Here is an 18718-nt window from a genome sequence, read left to right as displayed (position 1 = left end):
CCTAAGGTAGCATTTTGTTGTCGGCAGGTTGGTGTTTTGTTTCTGATGAGTGGGGGAGGAAGCCTGTCTTCATTTTTATGTGTTGCATGCCTAACCTTAAAACAGTGGCCGCAGTTCATTCAGGTGTGCAATATAGTATTAGTCTGAAGGGCCGTCTTCATTGAACTTTGCATGACTACAGTTTTGGATGTATATATGTAGGACCCTTGAACATAACCTACCACTGGTATAAGAGAGATTTTGTGTCACATTTTGTGTTTTCTGTACATGCGCCTCATGTCACATAACTTGTGGCATAAAATCAGATCCCGATAAAACAAAAACAACAACAAAATCTACATTGATTAGTTAAACAGTTTAAAATAGGTTTTTATACAGCAAAGTAAACAGACATACCTTAAAGGGACATTATACATATATACACACCCACACATACACCTTTGCCCCCTCCCCAGTCCAGTCCCTTGTCATATACTATACCCTTTTAATTCTGCCACAAAACCTTAATTTCATTATTTAAAATTTGTTTAATATTTATTAAGTGTAAATTTGAGTTAAAAACTTCCATAGCAATTTCATATGTTTTTTTTTATGCAAACTAGCAAACAAACAAGCGATAATTTGGATTCCATTAAAAGTACAGTGCGTGTTAAAAAGTTTTAGACAGATTAACATTCTCTAATTAAACTGTTTAACCATCCTTGTAATACCAGAATTTGTGTTTATTCTTAGTGTGAGGCCAAGCGCAAGATAATGCAACGTGTTAAAGTGTGGTCATATATACAAATATGATTATAAAAAAAAGCTTATTTATTACATATGGGGGCCAAATTATGATTGTGCGAGCGGACATGATCCGATATTGCGGATCATGTCTGCTGCACATCGATAACTGCTGGTGCAATGCCGCCCCCTGCCGCTAGCAGGGGGTGTCAATCAACCCAATCGTATACGATCGGGTTGATTTCTGGCAATGTCTGTCTGCAACCTCAGAGCATTTGGACAGGTTATGGAGTAGCGGTCTCTCTCACAATTAATATTGTTTTATACATACATGCAGACATACACAAACACACATACACACGCTGTATTTATATGTATATAATCTATACACTTTGGTTAATGAAAGCAAATTGAAATCAATGAAGGGTTGAATGGTTGCCTTTGGGCCTGAGACAACTCCTCTGTCCCAGAATCTCACCCATTTAAGTTGCAATAGTCCTATTTCTGCTAAGGGGAGCTAAATAACCCCAGAGCAAGCCACACAGAAATGTAAGCACCATATGTTCCACACAGCTCAGGGTGATCACACAGCAGGACTGCTGACAGGCTTACATTGAATGTATTGTAGGTGTGTTTCTGCCCATTACTAGAGGATCTTACTATCCCTCTAACCAGACTGTGCTCCAGCTCCTCTCACCAGCAGCAGCAGTGTTTACTGAAGTGTCCCTGTTCTCAGTCCAGGGGTACTTAGTTTCCCCTTGCAAAAATAGTGCAGGAACTCGGTTTCCATGCGTTCCCACCTGACTTGACCCCTGCATACGGAGCTTGATAAATATTCCCCATGGTATTTAAAGAAAACAATTAAAACAAATTTGTGCAGACCCCAAGGCAGAACATAGTGCGATCTGCGATATTATCGCAGAAAGTGGAGCCTGCCTGCAGAAAGAATAGCCAGGTCTGTTAAGCAGAGAATTTTTTCTTCAACAGGATTTTTTTTTTTTTTTGGTCAGTGCTTTAGTGCAGACAGTACTTTGAAATTATTGGCTAATGGCTGCTCTGCTCCAAAATTGATACTTTTTTAGATGCAATATCATTATTGTTACTTTTACCCGCCAGAACGGCTTCTGCGACTGCGAGGTAAGTCAGTTCTTGGCACAGGGCATGTGTTTTTTTTTTTTACCTTTAGCCCTGCTGCGGGCAAGCAGGAGTAAAAGCTTTTTTTAATTTTTATTGTTATTATTGTGTTATTCAATAGTGCTGAGTGGTGGTGCGGCGGTAGTGTGAGAAGAGGGCTGAGTGAGAGCAGGAAAAGAAGCTAGCGCACAACAAATCTTTACAATGCACACATCTCCTACTGCAGCGCATAATTCTTGGAGACCGGCAATGTGTGCTGTATGCCTCAGCGGCGTATCAGCTACGGCACGTCTTAGGACTATGATTTACATTCCGTGGGCTCATTACACAGACCTGCCCCTGCATTAGTGTACAGCATGGTGACTTGCAAGATGAGGTTACACATGCTGTACACTAATGCAGGGGCAGGTTTGTGTAATGAGCCCACAGAATGTAAATCATAGTGCGTGCCGTAGGTGATACGCCGCTGAGGCATACAGCACACATTGCCGGTCTCCAAGAATTATGCGATGCGCTGCAGTAGAAGATGTGTGCATTGTAAAGATTTGTTGTACGCTAGCTTCTTTTCCTGCTCTCACTCAGCCCTCTTCTTTTCTTGCTCTCACTCAGCCCTCTTCTCACACTACCGCTGCACCACAGTTCGGCGCTATTGAATTATTAATGAAGGGGCAGGTCTGTGTAATGAGCCCATGGAAACAGTGAGACTAGGTAGTTAGCCGTATGTAGATCATAGTCCTAAGACGTGCCGTAGGTGATACGCCGCTGAGTCATAGAGCGCACATTGCCGGTCTCCAAGAATATGCTGCAGTAGGAGATGTGTGCAGGACTTAGACAGGGGCAGGTCTGTGCAAAAGAGCCCATGGAAACGGTGAGACTAGGTAGTTAGCCGTATGTAGATTGCTCCACTGTACTTCAGTAGCATGGGATCTGCATTCAACTAGTTGATAATGAAGTAGCAAAAAACGTAATAATAGAGGTAAAATTGTTATCATCAGGGAATTTATGGGGGAAATGTCACAAGCGGAGATTGTTCTTAGAGTAAAGGGACAGCAAACACTGGGATTTTATTACAGAATGTTTAATTGAGGAGCATATGTTTGTGTTGAGGGATCCAGGTGTTGTTCTATCAGTGCCAATTAACTGAAAAACAGTACACCACTTATACAAGTTGTGTGTCTCTCTCTTTGCACCTGGAAAAAAACGATGCTCTGTATTCACTTATTGGTAATTAATATGCACATACATGAGTTCTCAGAGAAAAAAAAGTATGTAATGAGAGGAAACAAAAAAATAAAATGCCCTTAAAAATCAGTTCAGTGGCATAATATGCAGCATGATAAATTTGCTTTTTGTACACATTTTTTTTTCTAAAGTCTCATTGATATAAAAAAGTTAATAAAGTGAGTTTTTTTTAATATACAGAGAACAAAATTCCAGTGGGAGGCATATGTCCCCTTCCCATCCAGATGCCCATGTGCACATATACATAAAAAAAAAGCATTAAGCCAAAGAGCACATGTCTGCATGGGAATTGTATAGATTAATATTGACTCATATTTGGTAAAATAGGGTATACAGTCCTCAGGAGCTCCAGATATTAGCTGTATCTCTATTTGAGAATAGATTAGTTAGTTTAGTCATTTTAATAGGTTCTACAGTGAGATTCCAACATTGTGTTCTGTTTGTAGCCATCAAAGACTTTATTTAGTATACCACTGTGTATATGGTGTGTGTGTGTGTGTGTATATGGTGTGTGTGTATGTATATGGTGTGTGTGTATATGGTGTGTGTGTATATGGTGTGTGTGTGTATGGTGTGTGTGTGTATGGTGTGTGTGTGTATATAGTGTGTGTGTGTGTGTGTGTGTGTGTGCGCATATGGTGTGTGTGTATATGGTGTGTGTATATGGTGTGTGTGTGTATATGGTGTGTGTGTGTGTATATGGTGTGTGTGTGTGTGTATATGGTGTGTGTGTGTGTGTATATGGTGTGTGTGTGTATATGGTGTGTATGGTGTGTGTGTGTATATAGTGTCTGTGTGTGTATATGGTGTGTGTGTATATGGTGTGTGTGTGTATATGGTGAGTGTGTGTGTGTATATAGTGTGTGTGTGTGTATATATGGTGTGTATGGTGTGTGTGTGTGTATATATGTTGTATACACAGGCTGTACATGAACCTGTCCTCATGCACACCAAGTAAGGGCAAAAAACACAGCAACACCAGCTTCTTAAAGACACTGCAGAAAATTTTTCACTAAAAAAAAATCTCATCGCAGAAAATGAAAAAAAGTTCTGCCTCTGGGTGTGCAGATTGGATATATTGTTGCAGTATTCACAAAAATATATGAACAATCAGTAAAAAAAAAACATGTTTTATGGTACCAAAATTTGTTGAATAGTGATCCAAATGAATCCTTAATACAATATCATAGAGTAAAAGGAGATATCCTTACAAAAAGAAGCATATACATCCCCCAAAAAGTGTATAAAACTGTGTCTATATATCAAAAATAAAATCCAAACGTTCCCAAATAGCAAAAGTGTCTGTGAAAAAAAATATATAAATGTCCGCTGTAGCCAAAACTAGAAACCTATAAAAACAAAAATACATAGTGCAATATTGCCAAATATGTAAACCCAGTGCTTATATAATAAGGCTTAACGGACTGTTAAAAAACGTAATCATGGAAACCAGAGCCGCTGTATAATCGATGTCTATGTGTTTCAGCCTTGAACAAGGCATTTATCAAAATACTTAGTGCTATCCATTTCATCCTACTTGTAATCTAGCCCGGAATATTTTACATATGCAAAATATTTATATCAGCAATTAAGAGTTGCATTGCAAAAGGTCTGCATGCACTATATATAATTATATATGCCCAGTATATATCAGTAATTACATGCTGCATACAAAATAAATAATGATATATGCACAGTTTATATCAGTAATTAAATGCTGCATACAAAATAAATAATGATATATGGACAGTATATATCAGCAATTAAATGCTGCATACAAAATAAATAATTATATATGCACAGTATATATCAGCAATTAAATGCATACAGAATAAATAATTATATATGTGCAGTATATATCAGTAATTAAATGCTGCATACAAAATAAATAATTATATATGCACAGTATATATCAGCAATTAAATGCATACAGAATAAATAATTATATATGTGCAGTATATATCAGTAATTAAATGCTGCATACAAAATAAATAATTATGTATGCACAGTATATATCAGCAATTAAATACTGCATACAAAATAAATATTTGAAAGCATTTAGAATGTGCTAACAAAGAGTGGCACGAAACGCGTAAGGATATCTTCTCTGTCCTCCTACATTGATGTGACGTTTTATCTGATGGAATAAAAGCTTTAGTTTATATTTTTGGAAACCCCTAGAGTGCTGCCTCATTTTTTTTGTTTGTATGTTTTATGCTATCATGGTCTAGTGTGTACCTGGGTCAGGAAGTTAGCAGTATTTTGCATTATACTTAGGATACATAATTTGAGCTCCAGACTGTTTAGGTAGCAAAGAGCCTATTGAAGTTTTAGAGTTATTTTATTGCAAAACAAGACAAATAAATAATAAATACATATTACACTTTTTGTTTATTTTATTTTCATTAATGAAACTGGATCATTTGTGGGGGGTACAGTTTGTATTTAATGTCCCTTTACTGGTTTCCTGAGGTACTGTGCTGGATCTGTCAATGAAAATGCCCCATTTGTAACATGCTGTTCAGTTCATGTAATGGATATTGTGTCTACAAAGATACTAATAGAAATGTGTCAGGAGCTTAAAGGTTTACTCAAACATTTTCTTCCCTTTAAAAAAGGCTTTAAGGGACAGTTTACTAAAAAAATGTTCTCCCCTTTTTGTTCCCAATGATCCGCTTTACCTGCTGGAGTGTATTAAATTGTTTACAAGTATTTCCATTACCCTTATATTGGCATTTGAAATAGTTTATTTAGCCTGTGGTATCCCCATCCATCCTGAACGTTTTTGGCCTCAAGGCCAAGCTGTTTTACAGCCAGTAGAAGAAATTACACACCCAGTGGGTTATAGAAGAGATAAGGTAATAAAATGTTAATTTTCCATTGTTCTCTCCAAGTATTGGTGATTGGTTTATGGACAGATATAAGATAAAGAAGCAGGTATATGTACACAATGTGATAAAGTAATGAGATCTGATTAAACCTACAGATATAAGATAAAGACACATGTATATGTACACAATGTGATAAAGTAATGAGATCTGATTATACCTACAGATATAAGATAAAGACACATGTATATGTACACAATGTGATACAGTAATGAGATCTGATTATACCTACAGATATAAGATAAAGACACATGTATATGTACACAATGTGATAAAGTAGTGAGATCTGATTATACCTACAGATATAAGATACAGACGCATGTATATAAGATAAAGAAGCATGTATATGTACACAATGTGATAAAGTAATGAGATCGGATTATACCTACAGATATAAGATAAAGAAGCAGGTATATGTACACAATGTGATAAAGTAATGAGATCGGATTATACCTACAGATATAAGATAAAGACACATGTATATGTACACAGTGTGATAAAGTAATGAGATCTGATTATACCTACAGATATAAGATAAAGATGCATGTATATGTACACAATGTGATACAGTAATGAGATCTGATTATACCTACAGATATAAGATAAAGACACATGTATATGTACACAATGTGATAAAGTAGTGAGATCTGATTATACCTACAGATATAAGATACAGACGCATGTATATGTACACAATGTTATAAAGTAATGAGATCTGATTATACCTACAGATATAAGATAAAGACACATGTATATGTACACAATGTGATAAAGTGATGAGATCTGATTATACCTACAAGCTCAACCCATTTTATTAGGTTGTGGTTTCAAAACACAAAATCAGCTAATTCATATACACATTTAAACCTTAAAAAAAGCAAATCTCATACATTTTATACTCTGCAGTTGGTAAAAAAAATTATTGGAAACACATAAAGGGACATTAAACACTAAATGCATGCTAGATAGAATGATGCATTCAAAGAAAAGATTAGTCCATGACTAAAATGTAGATGTATTTTTTAAAGTTTCATTAGTTGTTTAAAAAGTGACAAAATAAGTGTAAAGTTTTAGTGTCTATAAAACACTGGGAGCTGCCATGTTGTAACTTGTGTTACCTTCTCTGCTGTGGCCAATTAGGGACAGTTATACATAGCTCATTAGAGTGTGCAGCCAATGGTTGTGCTGGATTTAACAGTGTGCTGCACTTCCATTTCTAACAGGGATTGAAAAGCTCACAATTTCAGATTGGAATTAAAAGGAAAAGAGAACAAAATAAATAATGAAAGAGTTGTTTTATTTATACAATTTATCATTTTATATTACCATCTCAAAGTGTTTAATGTCCCTTTAAAGGGAAAAACAATTTTATAGTATACTGTCCCTTTAAGTGTGCAAGAAATGTGTTTAAAAAATCAGGGTTTAATAGAACAAGTAACATTTAAAAAATATACACAAAATATATATTTATTTATCTATATATATATAAAGCATACAATAATTATAAAACAGAATAACAGTGTGAATACTGTGAGAGAGACATATATATATATATATATATATATATATATATATCTATATCTATCTATCTATCTATATATATAAAAATACGGAAAAGTGTACACTTAGGGATATGTTATATGAATAGTCCAGAAAAAAAAACAAATGTGCAAAAATCCACTTATGTGGGTATAGAAAAATATCCAAGTGTGTGAGTGAAAGAAATCCGTTAGTATAAAAAATTGTATAAAGACGGTGGATCTAGTGTAGTCGCTTGTTCCTGGTTGTCGTTCTGAAATATCAGCACTGGGATAACCTGAACTGGAAACAAGAAAACAAAATGTTACAATGCCTAGGGGGATAGACCTGCCTAATAGAAAATAGGCTTACCGGGTCTTCATCCGAAAAACGAAACTCGAACTGATAGTTTTTTCTGGACGTTTCTTTTTATATATTGGGACATTTTTTATATAGTTATATGATATATATATATATATCACTCACAGTATTTACACTGTTATTCCGTTTTATTATTATTGTATGCTTTTTTATATATATTTTGTGTATATTTTTAAATAATACTTGTTCTATTAAACCCTGATTTTTTTAACACATTTCTTGCACACTTAAGCCTTTTTTAGACGCTCCTTACGCGTTTCTGTTAGTCTCTTTCTTCACTTTAGTGAGTTTGCGTGTCTTTTGGCGCTGTACACTAATATCTCTTTTCACGGGGTCTACAAAATGGGCCTCGCAAAAAGCACCTCACAAATTAAATCTCATATTATCTTGTTACCTGGAATTGAATGTCTGCCACTGCCTTGCGCCCTAATGTACAAATATCTAACCCATAAATGTGTTTATTCATAACCAGCTTTTATCACAACAGGTGCATAATCTGGTGATTTAGACAACTCGTCCACGCTCCCTCCTGCATGGTCCCTGGTGTGAGGGTATGTGCCCTTGGACTACATCGTGGAAGCCAGCACCATGCAGTCCATGGGCATATACACTTGCCTCAAGGTTTATTTCATCGCTGAGAGCCGCAGATCGGCGCTGGAACACACATCTACATTGCAAGCCTTAGAGCCAAGGCATGAAGGATTTTAAAACACGGTCTTACACCATCCTTTTTCTCCTTCTTTTCCTGTAGGGCTTCATTGGTCCACCAGGGTTGTTTGGGTTACCTGGAGGTGATGGAGAACGCGTGAGTATTTATTGTGTCTGCTGCATATATTATAAACAAGAAAACAGGGCTGAATGTATATAGTAAATTGCCATTATAGTCAAAAATGGCATACTCTAATTTACATTAGCATTTCATTTTAAGACTAGCAACCCTTCACCTTTGTGTCTTTTTTAGCCCCGCTACGGGGTTAAACACATAGTAGAAGTACTGCTCTAGACCCACAGATTACTACAGGTCCTGAGCAGACTGTACCACTGATTCAATCAGCAGTTCTAGTTACACAGCTGGATTGTGGGACTAGCGCTGCTGATTGGATCGGCGATGTTAAACACACAGAGGGGCAGGCTCAAATTACAGCTTGTTATTTTTTCTTACTATAATGGCCCTTTAAACTACAAATGTCTCTAAAGAATGAAAGCTTAAAATCAATCGTACCATGATGTTTTCACGATATTGTTTTGTTATATTTCACCACATATTCATTATTTGTTCTGTGAGAACCACTTACCTTCTCACATGCACTCTCATCTCACAAATCTGTACTCTAAACTTAACCAGTAGGTTGTTTAGAGATAGTCACGTGCATTTATGGGCAATGCTATTTATTAGAAAAATGATTTCCTTATTGTGAGTGAAGAGGGGTAAAAAAACAACTAAAACCGCCAACTTAAATAAAATCATATAAAGTAAATAATTATTAAGCACATGCGCAGATGTACATAAATGAGTTGTTTAAGAAATATTCTACAGTTAGTGTTTCCACGGTAACTAGGGATTCTGGGTTAGAATAAATATGCAGACAAGGCTCAGAACTGTCTCACCTTTTTGCTTTTGATATCTGTTATAAATAGAGACTCCCTCATGCCGGTGAGTCATTGTAAAACACATTTGCATATATTTACCCATAATCCCCTTATCTTATAGCTTTTCATGGAAGAAAAGTCACCTTATTGTTTTTGTTCAGCTGATGTCCTATTGACTGACTGACTTATAACGCATAGCAAAAGGCTGAGAGGGTGCGCAATGGCTGGCAAGACCTTTAGCTTTTCTAACTTTCTCTCCAAGTGGGTGAGAGATTATTTACTTATTAATAATGGCATTTAGTATTGTCATTTTAAATGTAAAGAAATGATTTTACCATCAAGTACTAAATTGCATTGCTTGTGATCTAAAGATACAGCAAATGCTCTTCATTTAAAAAAACAAAAAACAACTTTGGCCGGAAACCAAAGAAAATAAATTTGCTATGAAGTTGGAAAACGAAGTCCAGTCCAGGAACAGGTGGCTGGGTTAGATGGCTGTTAGGGAGACATTCTGGCTGTGTGCAGCTAAAGTACAATTTCTTCCCTTTCATCACTGAGATTAGCTTCCCATGGATTCCGGGGATAGCTCCCTGGCTAGTTCTAATAGCTTTGTATTATATAATGTAATAGTTTCTGTAGTTGTGAGCTGAATCATGGACTTCACCTATATCACAAACTGTAATAACTGGTTAATGGGACATGAAACACAACATTTCTCCAACATTGGTGTGTCCGGTCCACGGCGTCATCCTTACTTGTGGGATATTCTCTTCCCCAACAGGAAATGGCAAAGAGTCCCAGCAAAGCTGGCCATATAGTCCCTCCTAGGCTCCGCCCACCCCAGTCATTCTCTTTGCCGTTGCACAGGCAACATCTCCACGGAGATGGTTAAGAGTTTTTTGATGTTTAAATGTAGTTTTTATTCTTCTATCAAGTGTTTGTTATTTTAAAATAGTGCTGGTATGTACTATTTACTCTGAAACAGAAAAGGATGAAGATTTCTGTTTGTGAGAGGAAGATGATTTTAGCAGACAGTAACTAAAATCGATTGCTGTTTCCACATAGGACTGTTGGGATGAAGTAACTTCAGTTGGGGGAAACAGTTAGCAGACTTTTCTGCTTAAGGTATGACTAGCCATATTTCTAACAAGACTGTGTAATGCTGGAAGGCTGTCATTTCCCCTCATGGGGACCGGTAAGCCATTTTCTTAGTCAAACAAACAGAATAAAGGGCTTAATATGGGCTAAAAAACTGGTAGACATTTTTATGGGCTAAATCGATTGCTTTATTTGGGCATATTATTCAGATTTAGGCTAACAATTGGCATTTATAATCTTGGGGAACGTTTATAAAACGGCAGGCACTGTGTTAGACACCTTCTTCAGTCAGGGGGCCTTTCTAGTTATAGACTGAGCCTCATTTTCGCGCCATTACTGCGCAGTTGTTTTTTGAGAGCAGGGCATGCAGATGCATGTGTGAGGATCTAAAAATCACTGAAAAAGCTTCTAGAAGGCGTCAATTGGTATCGTATTCCCCTCTGGGCTTGGTTGGGTCTCAGCAAAGACTATAGCTGGGACTGTATAGGGGTTAAATTTAAAAACGGCTCCGGTTCCGTTATTTTAAGGGTTAAAGCTCTGAAATTTGGTGTGCAATACTTTTAATGCCTTAAGACACTGTGGTGAAATTTTGGTAATTTTTGAACAATTCCTTCATACTTTTTCACATATTCAGTAATAAAGTGTTTTCTGTTTGAAATTTAAAGAGACAGTAACGGTTTTGTTTTAAAACGTTTTTTGTGCTTTGTTGACAAGTTTAAGCCTGTTTAACATGTCTGTACCTTCAGATAAGCTATGTTCTATATGTATGAGAGCCAATGTGTCTCCCCATTTAAATTTATGTGATAATTGTGCCATAGCGTCCAAACAAAGTAAGGACAGTACTGCCACAGATAATGATATTGCCCAAGATGATTCCTCAAATGAGGGGAGTAAACATGATACTACATCATCTCCTACTGTGTCTACACCAGTTTTGCCCATGCAGGAGGCCCCTAGTACATCTAGTGCGCCAATACTTATTACCATGCAACAATTAACGGCTGTAATGGATAACTCCATAGCAAATATTTTATCCAAAATGCCTACTTATCAGAGAAAGCGCGATTGCTCTGTTTTAGACACTGAAGAGCAAGAGGGCGCTGATGATAATTGTTCTGTCATACCCTCACACCAATCTGAAGGGGCCATGAGGGAGGTTTTGTCTGATGGAGAAATCTCAGATTCAGGAAAAATTTCTCATCAAGCTGAACCTGATGTTGTGACATTTAAATTTAAATTAGAACATCTCCGCGCACTGCTTAAGGAGGTGTTATCTACTCTGGATGATTGTGACAACTTGGTCATTCCAGAGAAATTATGCAAGATGGACAAGTTCCTAGAGCTTCCGGTGCCCCCCGACGCTTTTCCTATACCCAAGCGGGTGGCGGACATAGTAAATAAGGAGTGGGAAAAGCCCGGCATACCTTTTGTCCCCCCCCCCTATATTTAAGAAATTATTTCCTATGGTCGACCCCAGAAAGGACTTATGGCAGACAGTCCCCAAGGTCGAGGGGGCAGTTTCTACTCTAAACAAACGCACTCCTATTCCTATCAAAGATAGTTGTGCTTTCAAAGATCCTATGGATAAAAAATTGGAAGGTTTGCTTAAAAAGATTTTTGTACAGCAAGGCTACCTTCTACAACCAATTTCATGCATTGTTCCTGTCACTACGGCAGCGTGGTTCTGGTTCGAGGAACTAGAAAAGTCGCTCAGTAGAGAAACTCCATATGAGGAGGTTATGGACAGAGTTCACGCACTTAAATTGGCTAACTCTTTTATTTTAGATGCCGCTTTGCAATTAGCTAGATTAGCGGCGAAAAATTCAGGGTTTGCTATCGTGGCGCGCAGAGCGCTTTGGCTAAAGTCTTGGTCAGCGGATGTGTCATCCAAGACAAAATTGCTTAACATCCCTTTCAAAGGTAAAACTTTATTTGGACCAGAATTGAAAGAGATTATTTCAGACATCACTGGGGGAAAGGGCCACGCCCTTCCACAGGATAGGTCTTTTAAGGCTAAAAATAAGTCTAATTTTCGTCCCTTTCGCAGAAACGGACCGGCCTCTAATTCTGCATCCTCTAAGCAAGAGGGTAATGCCTCACAACCCAAACCAGCCTGGAAACCAATGCAAGGCTGGAACAAGGGTAAGCAGGCCAAGAAGCCTGCCACTGCTAACAAAACAGCATGAAGGAGTAGCCCCCGATCCGGGACCGGATCTAGTGGGGGGCAGACTCTCTCTCTTTGCTCAGGCTTGGGCAAGAGATGTTCAGGATCCTTGGGCGCTAGAAATAGTTTCTCAAGGTTATCTCCTGGAATTCAAGGAACTACCCCCAAGGGGAAGGTTCCACAGGTCTCACTTATCCTCAAACCAAATAAAGAGACAGGCATTCTTACATTGTGTAGAAGACCTGTTAAAGATGGGAGTGATACACCCAGTTCCAATAAAGGAACAAGGAATGGGATTTTATTCCAATCTGTTCGTAGTTCCCAAAAAAGAGGGAACGTTCAGACCAATTTTGGATTTGAAGATCCTAAACAAATTTCTCAGGGTACCATCGTTCAAAATGGAAACTATTCGAACGATTCTACCCACCATCCAGGAAAGTCAATTTATGACTACCGTGGATCTAAAGCAGTGATTTTTAACCTTTTTTTTGCCGTGGCACACTTTTTTACATTAAAAAATCCTGTGGCACACCACCATCCCAAGATTTTAAAAAAATCACACATTGTAGCCTAATACAGCATATATATATACACATACACACAAACATACACATACTGTATGTATTGTGCTGTTATGCCATGCCTCCTACAAACTTCCCCTGCACTGGGAGTATAAACAAGCAAAGTTTAAAAAATATGTCACACTGTTGTCAGTCTGCCGTGGCACACCTGAGGATCTCTCACGGCACACTAGTGTGCCACGGCACACTGGTTGAAAAACACTGATCTAAAGGATGCGTACCTACATATTCCTATCCACAAAGAACATCATCAGTTCCTAAGGTTCGCTTTTCTGGACAAGCATTACCAGTTTGTGGCCCTCCCATTCGGATTAGCCACTGCTCCAAGGATTTTCACAAAGGTGCTAGGGTCCCTTCTAGCGGTTCTAAGACCAAGGGGAATTGCAGTAGTACCTTACTTGGACGACATTCTAATACAAGCGTCGTCCCTGTCAAAAGCAAAGGCTCATACGGACATCGTTCTAGCCTTTCTCAGATCTCACGGATGGAAGGTGAACAAAGAAAAAAGTTCTCTGTCCCCGTCGACAAGAGTTCCCTTCTTGGGAACAATAATAGATTCCTTAGAAATGAGGATTTTTCTGACAGAGGTCAGAAAATCAAAACTTCTAAGCTCTTGTCAAGTGCTTCATTCTGTTCCTCGTCCTTCCATAGCGCAGTGCATGGAAGTAGTAGGATTGATGGTTGCAACAATGGACATAGTTCCTTTTGCACGAATTCATCTAAGACCATTACAACTGTGCATGCTCAAACAGTGGAATGGGGATTATACAGACTTGTCTCCAATGATTCAAGTAGATCAAAAGACCAGAGATTCACTCCGTTGGTGGCTGACCCTGGACCATCTGTCCCAGGGAATGAGCTTCCGCAGACCAGAGTGGGTCATTGTCACGACCGACGCAAGTCTAGTGGGCTGGGGCGCGGTCTGGGAATCCCTGAAAGCTCAGGGTCTATGGTCTCGGGAAGAGTCTCTTCTCCCGATAAACATTCTGGAACTGAGAGCGATATTCAATGCTCTCAGAGCTTGGCCTCAACTAGCAAAGGCCAAATTCTTAAGGTTCCAATCAGACAACATGACGACCGTTGCATATATCAATCATCAGGGGGGAACAAGGAGTTCCCTGGCGATGAAAGAAGTGACCAAAATAATTAAATGGGCGGAGGATCACTCCTGCCACTTGTCTACGATCCACATCCCAGGAGTGGAAAATTGGGAAGCGGATTTTCTGAGTCGTCAGACATTCCATCCGGGGGAGTGGGAACTCCATCCGGAAATCTTTGCCCAAATAACTCAATTATGGGGCATTCCAGACATGGATCTGATGGCGTCTCGTCAGAACTTCAAGGTTCCTTGCTACGGGTCCAGATCCAGGGATCCCAAGGCGACTCTAGTAGATGCACTATAGTAGCACCTTGGACCTTCAACCTAGCTCATGTATTCCCACCGTTTCCTCTCATTCCCAGGCTGGTAGCCAGGATCAATCAGGAGAGGGCCTCGGTGATCTTGATAGCTCCTGCGTGGCCACGCAGGACTTGGTATGCAGACCTGGTGAATATGTCATCGGCTCCACCATGGAAGCTACCTTTGAGACAGGACCTTCTTGTTCAGGGTCCATTCGAACATCCAAATCTGGTCTCCCTCCAACTGACGGCTTGGAGATTGAACGCTTGATTCTATCGAAGCGTGGGTTTTCAGATTCTGTTATAGATACTCTGATTCAGGCCAGAAAACCTGTAACTAGAAAAATTTACCATAAAATATGGAAAAAATATATCTGTTGGTGTGAATCCAAAGGATTCCCATGGAATAAGATAAAAATTCCTAAGATTCTCTCCTTTCTACAAGAAGGTTTGGAGAAAGGATTATCTGCAAGTTCTCTAAAGGGACAGATCTCTGCTTTATCTGTCTTACTACACAAAAGACTGGCAGCTGTGCCAGATGTTCAAGCATTTGTTCAGGCTCTGGTTAGGATCAAGCCTGTTTACAGACCTTTGACTCCTCCCTGGAGTCTAAATCTAGTTCTTTCAGTTCTTCAAGGGGTTCCGTTTGAACCTTTACATTCCATAGATATTAAGTTACTATCTTGGAAAGTTTTGTTTTTAGTTGCAATTTCTTCTGCTAGAAGAGTTTCAGAGTTATCTGCTCTGCAGTGTTCTCCGCCTTATCTGGTGTTCCATGCAGATAAGGCGGTTTTGCGTACTAAGCCTGGTTTTCTTCCTAAAGTTGTTTCTAACAAAAATATTAACCAGGAGATAGTTGTACCTTCTTTGTGTCTGAATCCAGTTTCAAAGAAGGAACGTTTGTTACACAATTTGGACGTTGTCCGTGCTCTAAAATTCTATTTAGAGGCTACTAAAGATTTCAGACAAACATCTTCCTTGTTTGTTGTTTATTCTGGTAAAAGGAGAGGTCAAAAAGCGACTTCTACCTCTCTTTCCTTTTGGCTTAAAAGCATTATCCGATTGGCTTATGAGACTGCCGGACGGCAGCCTCCTGAAAGAATCACAGCTCACTCCACTAGGGCTGTGGCTTCCACATGGGCCTTCAAGAACGAGGCTTCTGTTGACCAGATATGTAAGGCAGCGACTTGGTCTTCACTGCACACTTTTGCCAAATTTTACAAATTTGATACTTTTTCTTCTTCGGAGGCTATTTTTGGGAGAAAGGTTTTGCAAGCTGTGGTGCCTTCCGTTTAGGTAACCTGATTTTCTCCCTCCCTTCATCCGTGTCCTAAAGCTTTGGTATTGGTTCCCACAAGTAAGGATGACGCCGTGGACCGGACACACCAATGTTGGAGAAAACAGAATTTATACTTACCTGATAAATTACTTTCTCCAACGGTGTGTCCGGTCCACGGCCCGCCCTGGTTTTTTAATCAGGTCTGATGAATTATTTTCTCTAACTACAGTCACCACGGTACCATATGGTTTCTCCTATATATATTTCCTCCTGTCCGTCGGTCGAATGACTGGGGTGGGCGGAGGGACTATATGGCCAGCTTTGCTGGGACTCTTTGCCATTTCCTGTTGGGGAAGAGAATATCCCACAAGTAAGGATGACGCCGTGGACCGGACACACCGTTGGAGAAAGTAATTTATCAGGTAAGCATAAATTCTGTTTTTTGTTTTGTGATTCAGACAGAGCATACAATTTTAAACAATGTTCCAATTTAGTTCTATTATCTAGTTTGCTTAGATCTCTTGGTATCCTTTGCTGAAAAGGATACCTAGGTAGGCTCGGGAACTGGGAGCTAGCTGCTAATTTGTGGCTGCACATATATGTCTGATATCATTGGCTTACCAATATGTTCAGCTTGTTCCCTGTGGTGCATTTCTGCTCCTTCAATAAAGGATACCAAGTGAATGAAGCAAAATTGATAACAAAAGTAAATTAGAAAGTATTTGAAAAAATGTATATTCTATCTGAATAATAAAAGATAAATGTCCCTTTAAATAGACCTCTAATGCAACCTTACATCCTGCACTTGTATTAACAAGTCTGCATTTGTTCTGTGCTAAAATACAGCAAGATAAATGGCTTCAGATGGTGTGTAGTTATTAGCCTGCTCCTGAAAACCAGTCCCAAACTATTTGTGTGATCTGAAACAGGGATATAACACGTTGCCATGAAAATTGGCAGAGCAGTGGGATTTTATGTAGCTCATATGTGACTGGATCTAAAAACTGGCTCTCTCAAAGTTCTGCTTAAAGCATAATTGCAAACATGCCTTCCCCCTGCCCTCTGACCCATTGGACATATAAACGAACTGTAGGGCCCAGTGGGACTGTAGACAGCTAGATCAAGCTGTGCTCAGAGAAAAGACACACTTCTGATACACACAGACTCTTGATTTTTGTGGTTATCCACTAAATAAACAGTGATTAATGGAGACGCAAACACATGATGTACAGATACGTTACACACCCAAGGTGTATGATAAATCCAGAAACATTTAGGAGCAGAGTGTGAGAGGTTTATGAGAGACCCATAGATAAAGATGAAACCTTTTCAATGAATGACAAGGTCATGACCCTCTTAAAAGAAGTATTGTGCTCTGTGTAATCATACAGAGAGTGTATCTGTCTGTGAATTGCTGGGGGGAAATGTGGCTTAAAATAACTGATCTTAACAAAGTACACAATGCTGATTTGGCAAATGATGAGCACGGAAATGCACCAGATTTCAACCTCCAAATAAATTGTACTGACCTCGTAGTGTGTTACATTTACTCTGCTGAATATTTTTAGCTTGTAGACTTCCTCAACTCTTGTTTGATAACTGTGCAGATTGGGGCCATGGTGCGGTATAAGGAAGTAGTATTGTTTGTTATCCTAACCCCTCTCTGTTCCTTTCCCTGCAGGGTTTGCCTGGAGTTCCCGGGAAGAGGGGCACGATGGGTAGGCCGGTAAAGTTTTTCCTTGTCTACTTTGCAGATCTTGTGTACTGAAATTGGGAAGAGCATTTCCTACTGCTGTCTGTAGCTGTAATGGATTGACCTAGGCAGCAGGTTTCACATATTCTTGTATTTGTGTATCCATAACAATAATGTAGCATGACGCTCTCTGTTCTGTTGTTTATATGTAGATGCAAATGTTCATTTATTTACAGACTCATAGGTCAATGACTCATACACACAATAAGCATCCTTTCTTACTCAGCCATGCCATTTAGCAGGAAACAGGTTGAAAACCTGGGTTCTAGCCCGTATTACCCACCTGAGATAAATTGTGCTTATTATTTTTTTTCACTGCAGTGAAACTACATGATCATAAACGTTGAATTTAATTTAATTTATCGCCAGAAAAAGGCTGTGTGTGCCTGATTGGTGTAAGCCTTTTCCACATAAATAGTGCTTACTAATAGAGAAATATCACCTTACTGTATTTTACTTGGCAATGAATTGCATATATTTGCAAAGCAAATTAATTTCCTTTGCTACATTACTAATAAAATATTTTTTAATTTTTTTTAATATCCCATTAGTATTCAGGGACACAGGAATTCTTCAAAGCAGCTGCAAATTTACCGCTAGATATTTTAACTATTTCAGTTTCTTTTACTGTGCAATTACATGGTACTGGAACCTACCAAGATTTCTACAACTAATGAGAATTACTAGCTAAGGCAAAAAGAATGGCAGCAACAGACCTTGCACACTTTTAGACTTAAAAGAAATATCCTTGTTTTGGCAGCCTATACTTCAGTCTTTACACCACCAATCCAAATGTAAGGTTAACCACGGATATCAAAGGTCTGTTAATGCCCTTTTTTAAACATGCACAGTATATATTCGTAGTTTAGTTCTGCATTGAAAAAGGTTTTGCGTACTGAATACATTTTTTATGTGTGCATAATATATATCAGCACTTAAAGGGACAGTCTACCATAGAATTGTTATTGT

General features: G+C 38.6%; 1 protein-coding gene across 1 annotated transcript in view; it reads left to right on the top strand.

The window, feature by feature from the left end:
* Positions 1–18718, top strand: part of COL27A1 (collagen type XXVII alpha 1 chain) — a 591531-nt gene that overhangs the window by 161757 nt on the left and 411056 nt on the right. The window contains exons 11-12 of the mRNA XM_053696152.1: positions 8638–8691; positions 17678–17722. Coding sequence (XP_053552127.1) covers positions 8638–8691; positions 17678–17722 — 99 coding nt within the window. The remainder of the gene's footprint in view (positions 1–8637; positions 8692–17677; positions 17723–18718) is intronic.

The sequence above is a fragment of the Bombina bombina genome, chromosome 12, assembly GCF_027579735.1.
Source record: "Bombina bombina isolate aBomBom1 chromosome 12, aBomBom1.pri, whole genome shotgun sequence".
In the NCBI taxonomy this organism is placed as follows: Eukaryota; Metazoa; Chordata; class Amphibia; order Anura; family Bombinatoridae; genus Bombina; species Bombina bombina.
The sequence above is the reverse complement of the archived record's forward strand: the minus strand, read 5'-3'. Positions and strand labels throughout refer to the sequence as shown.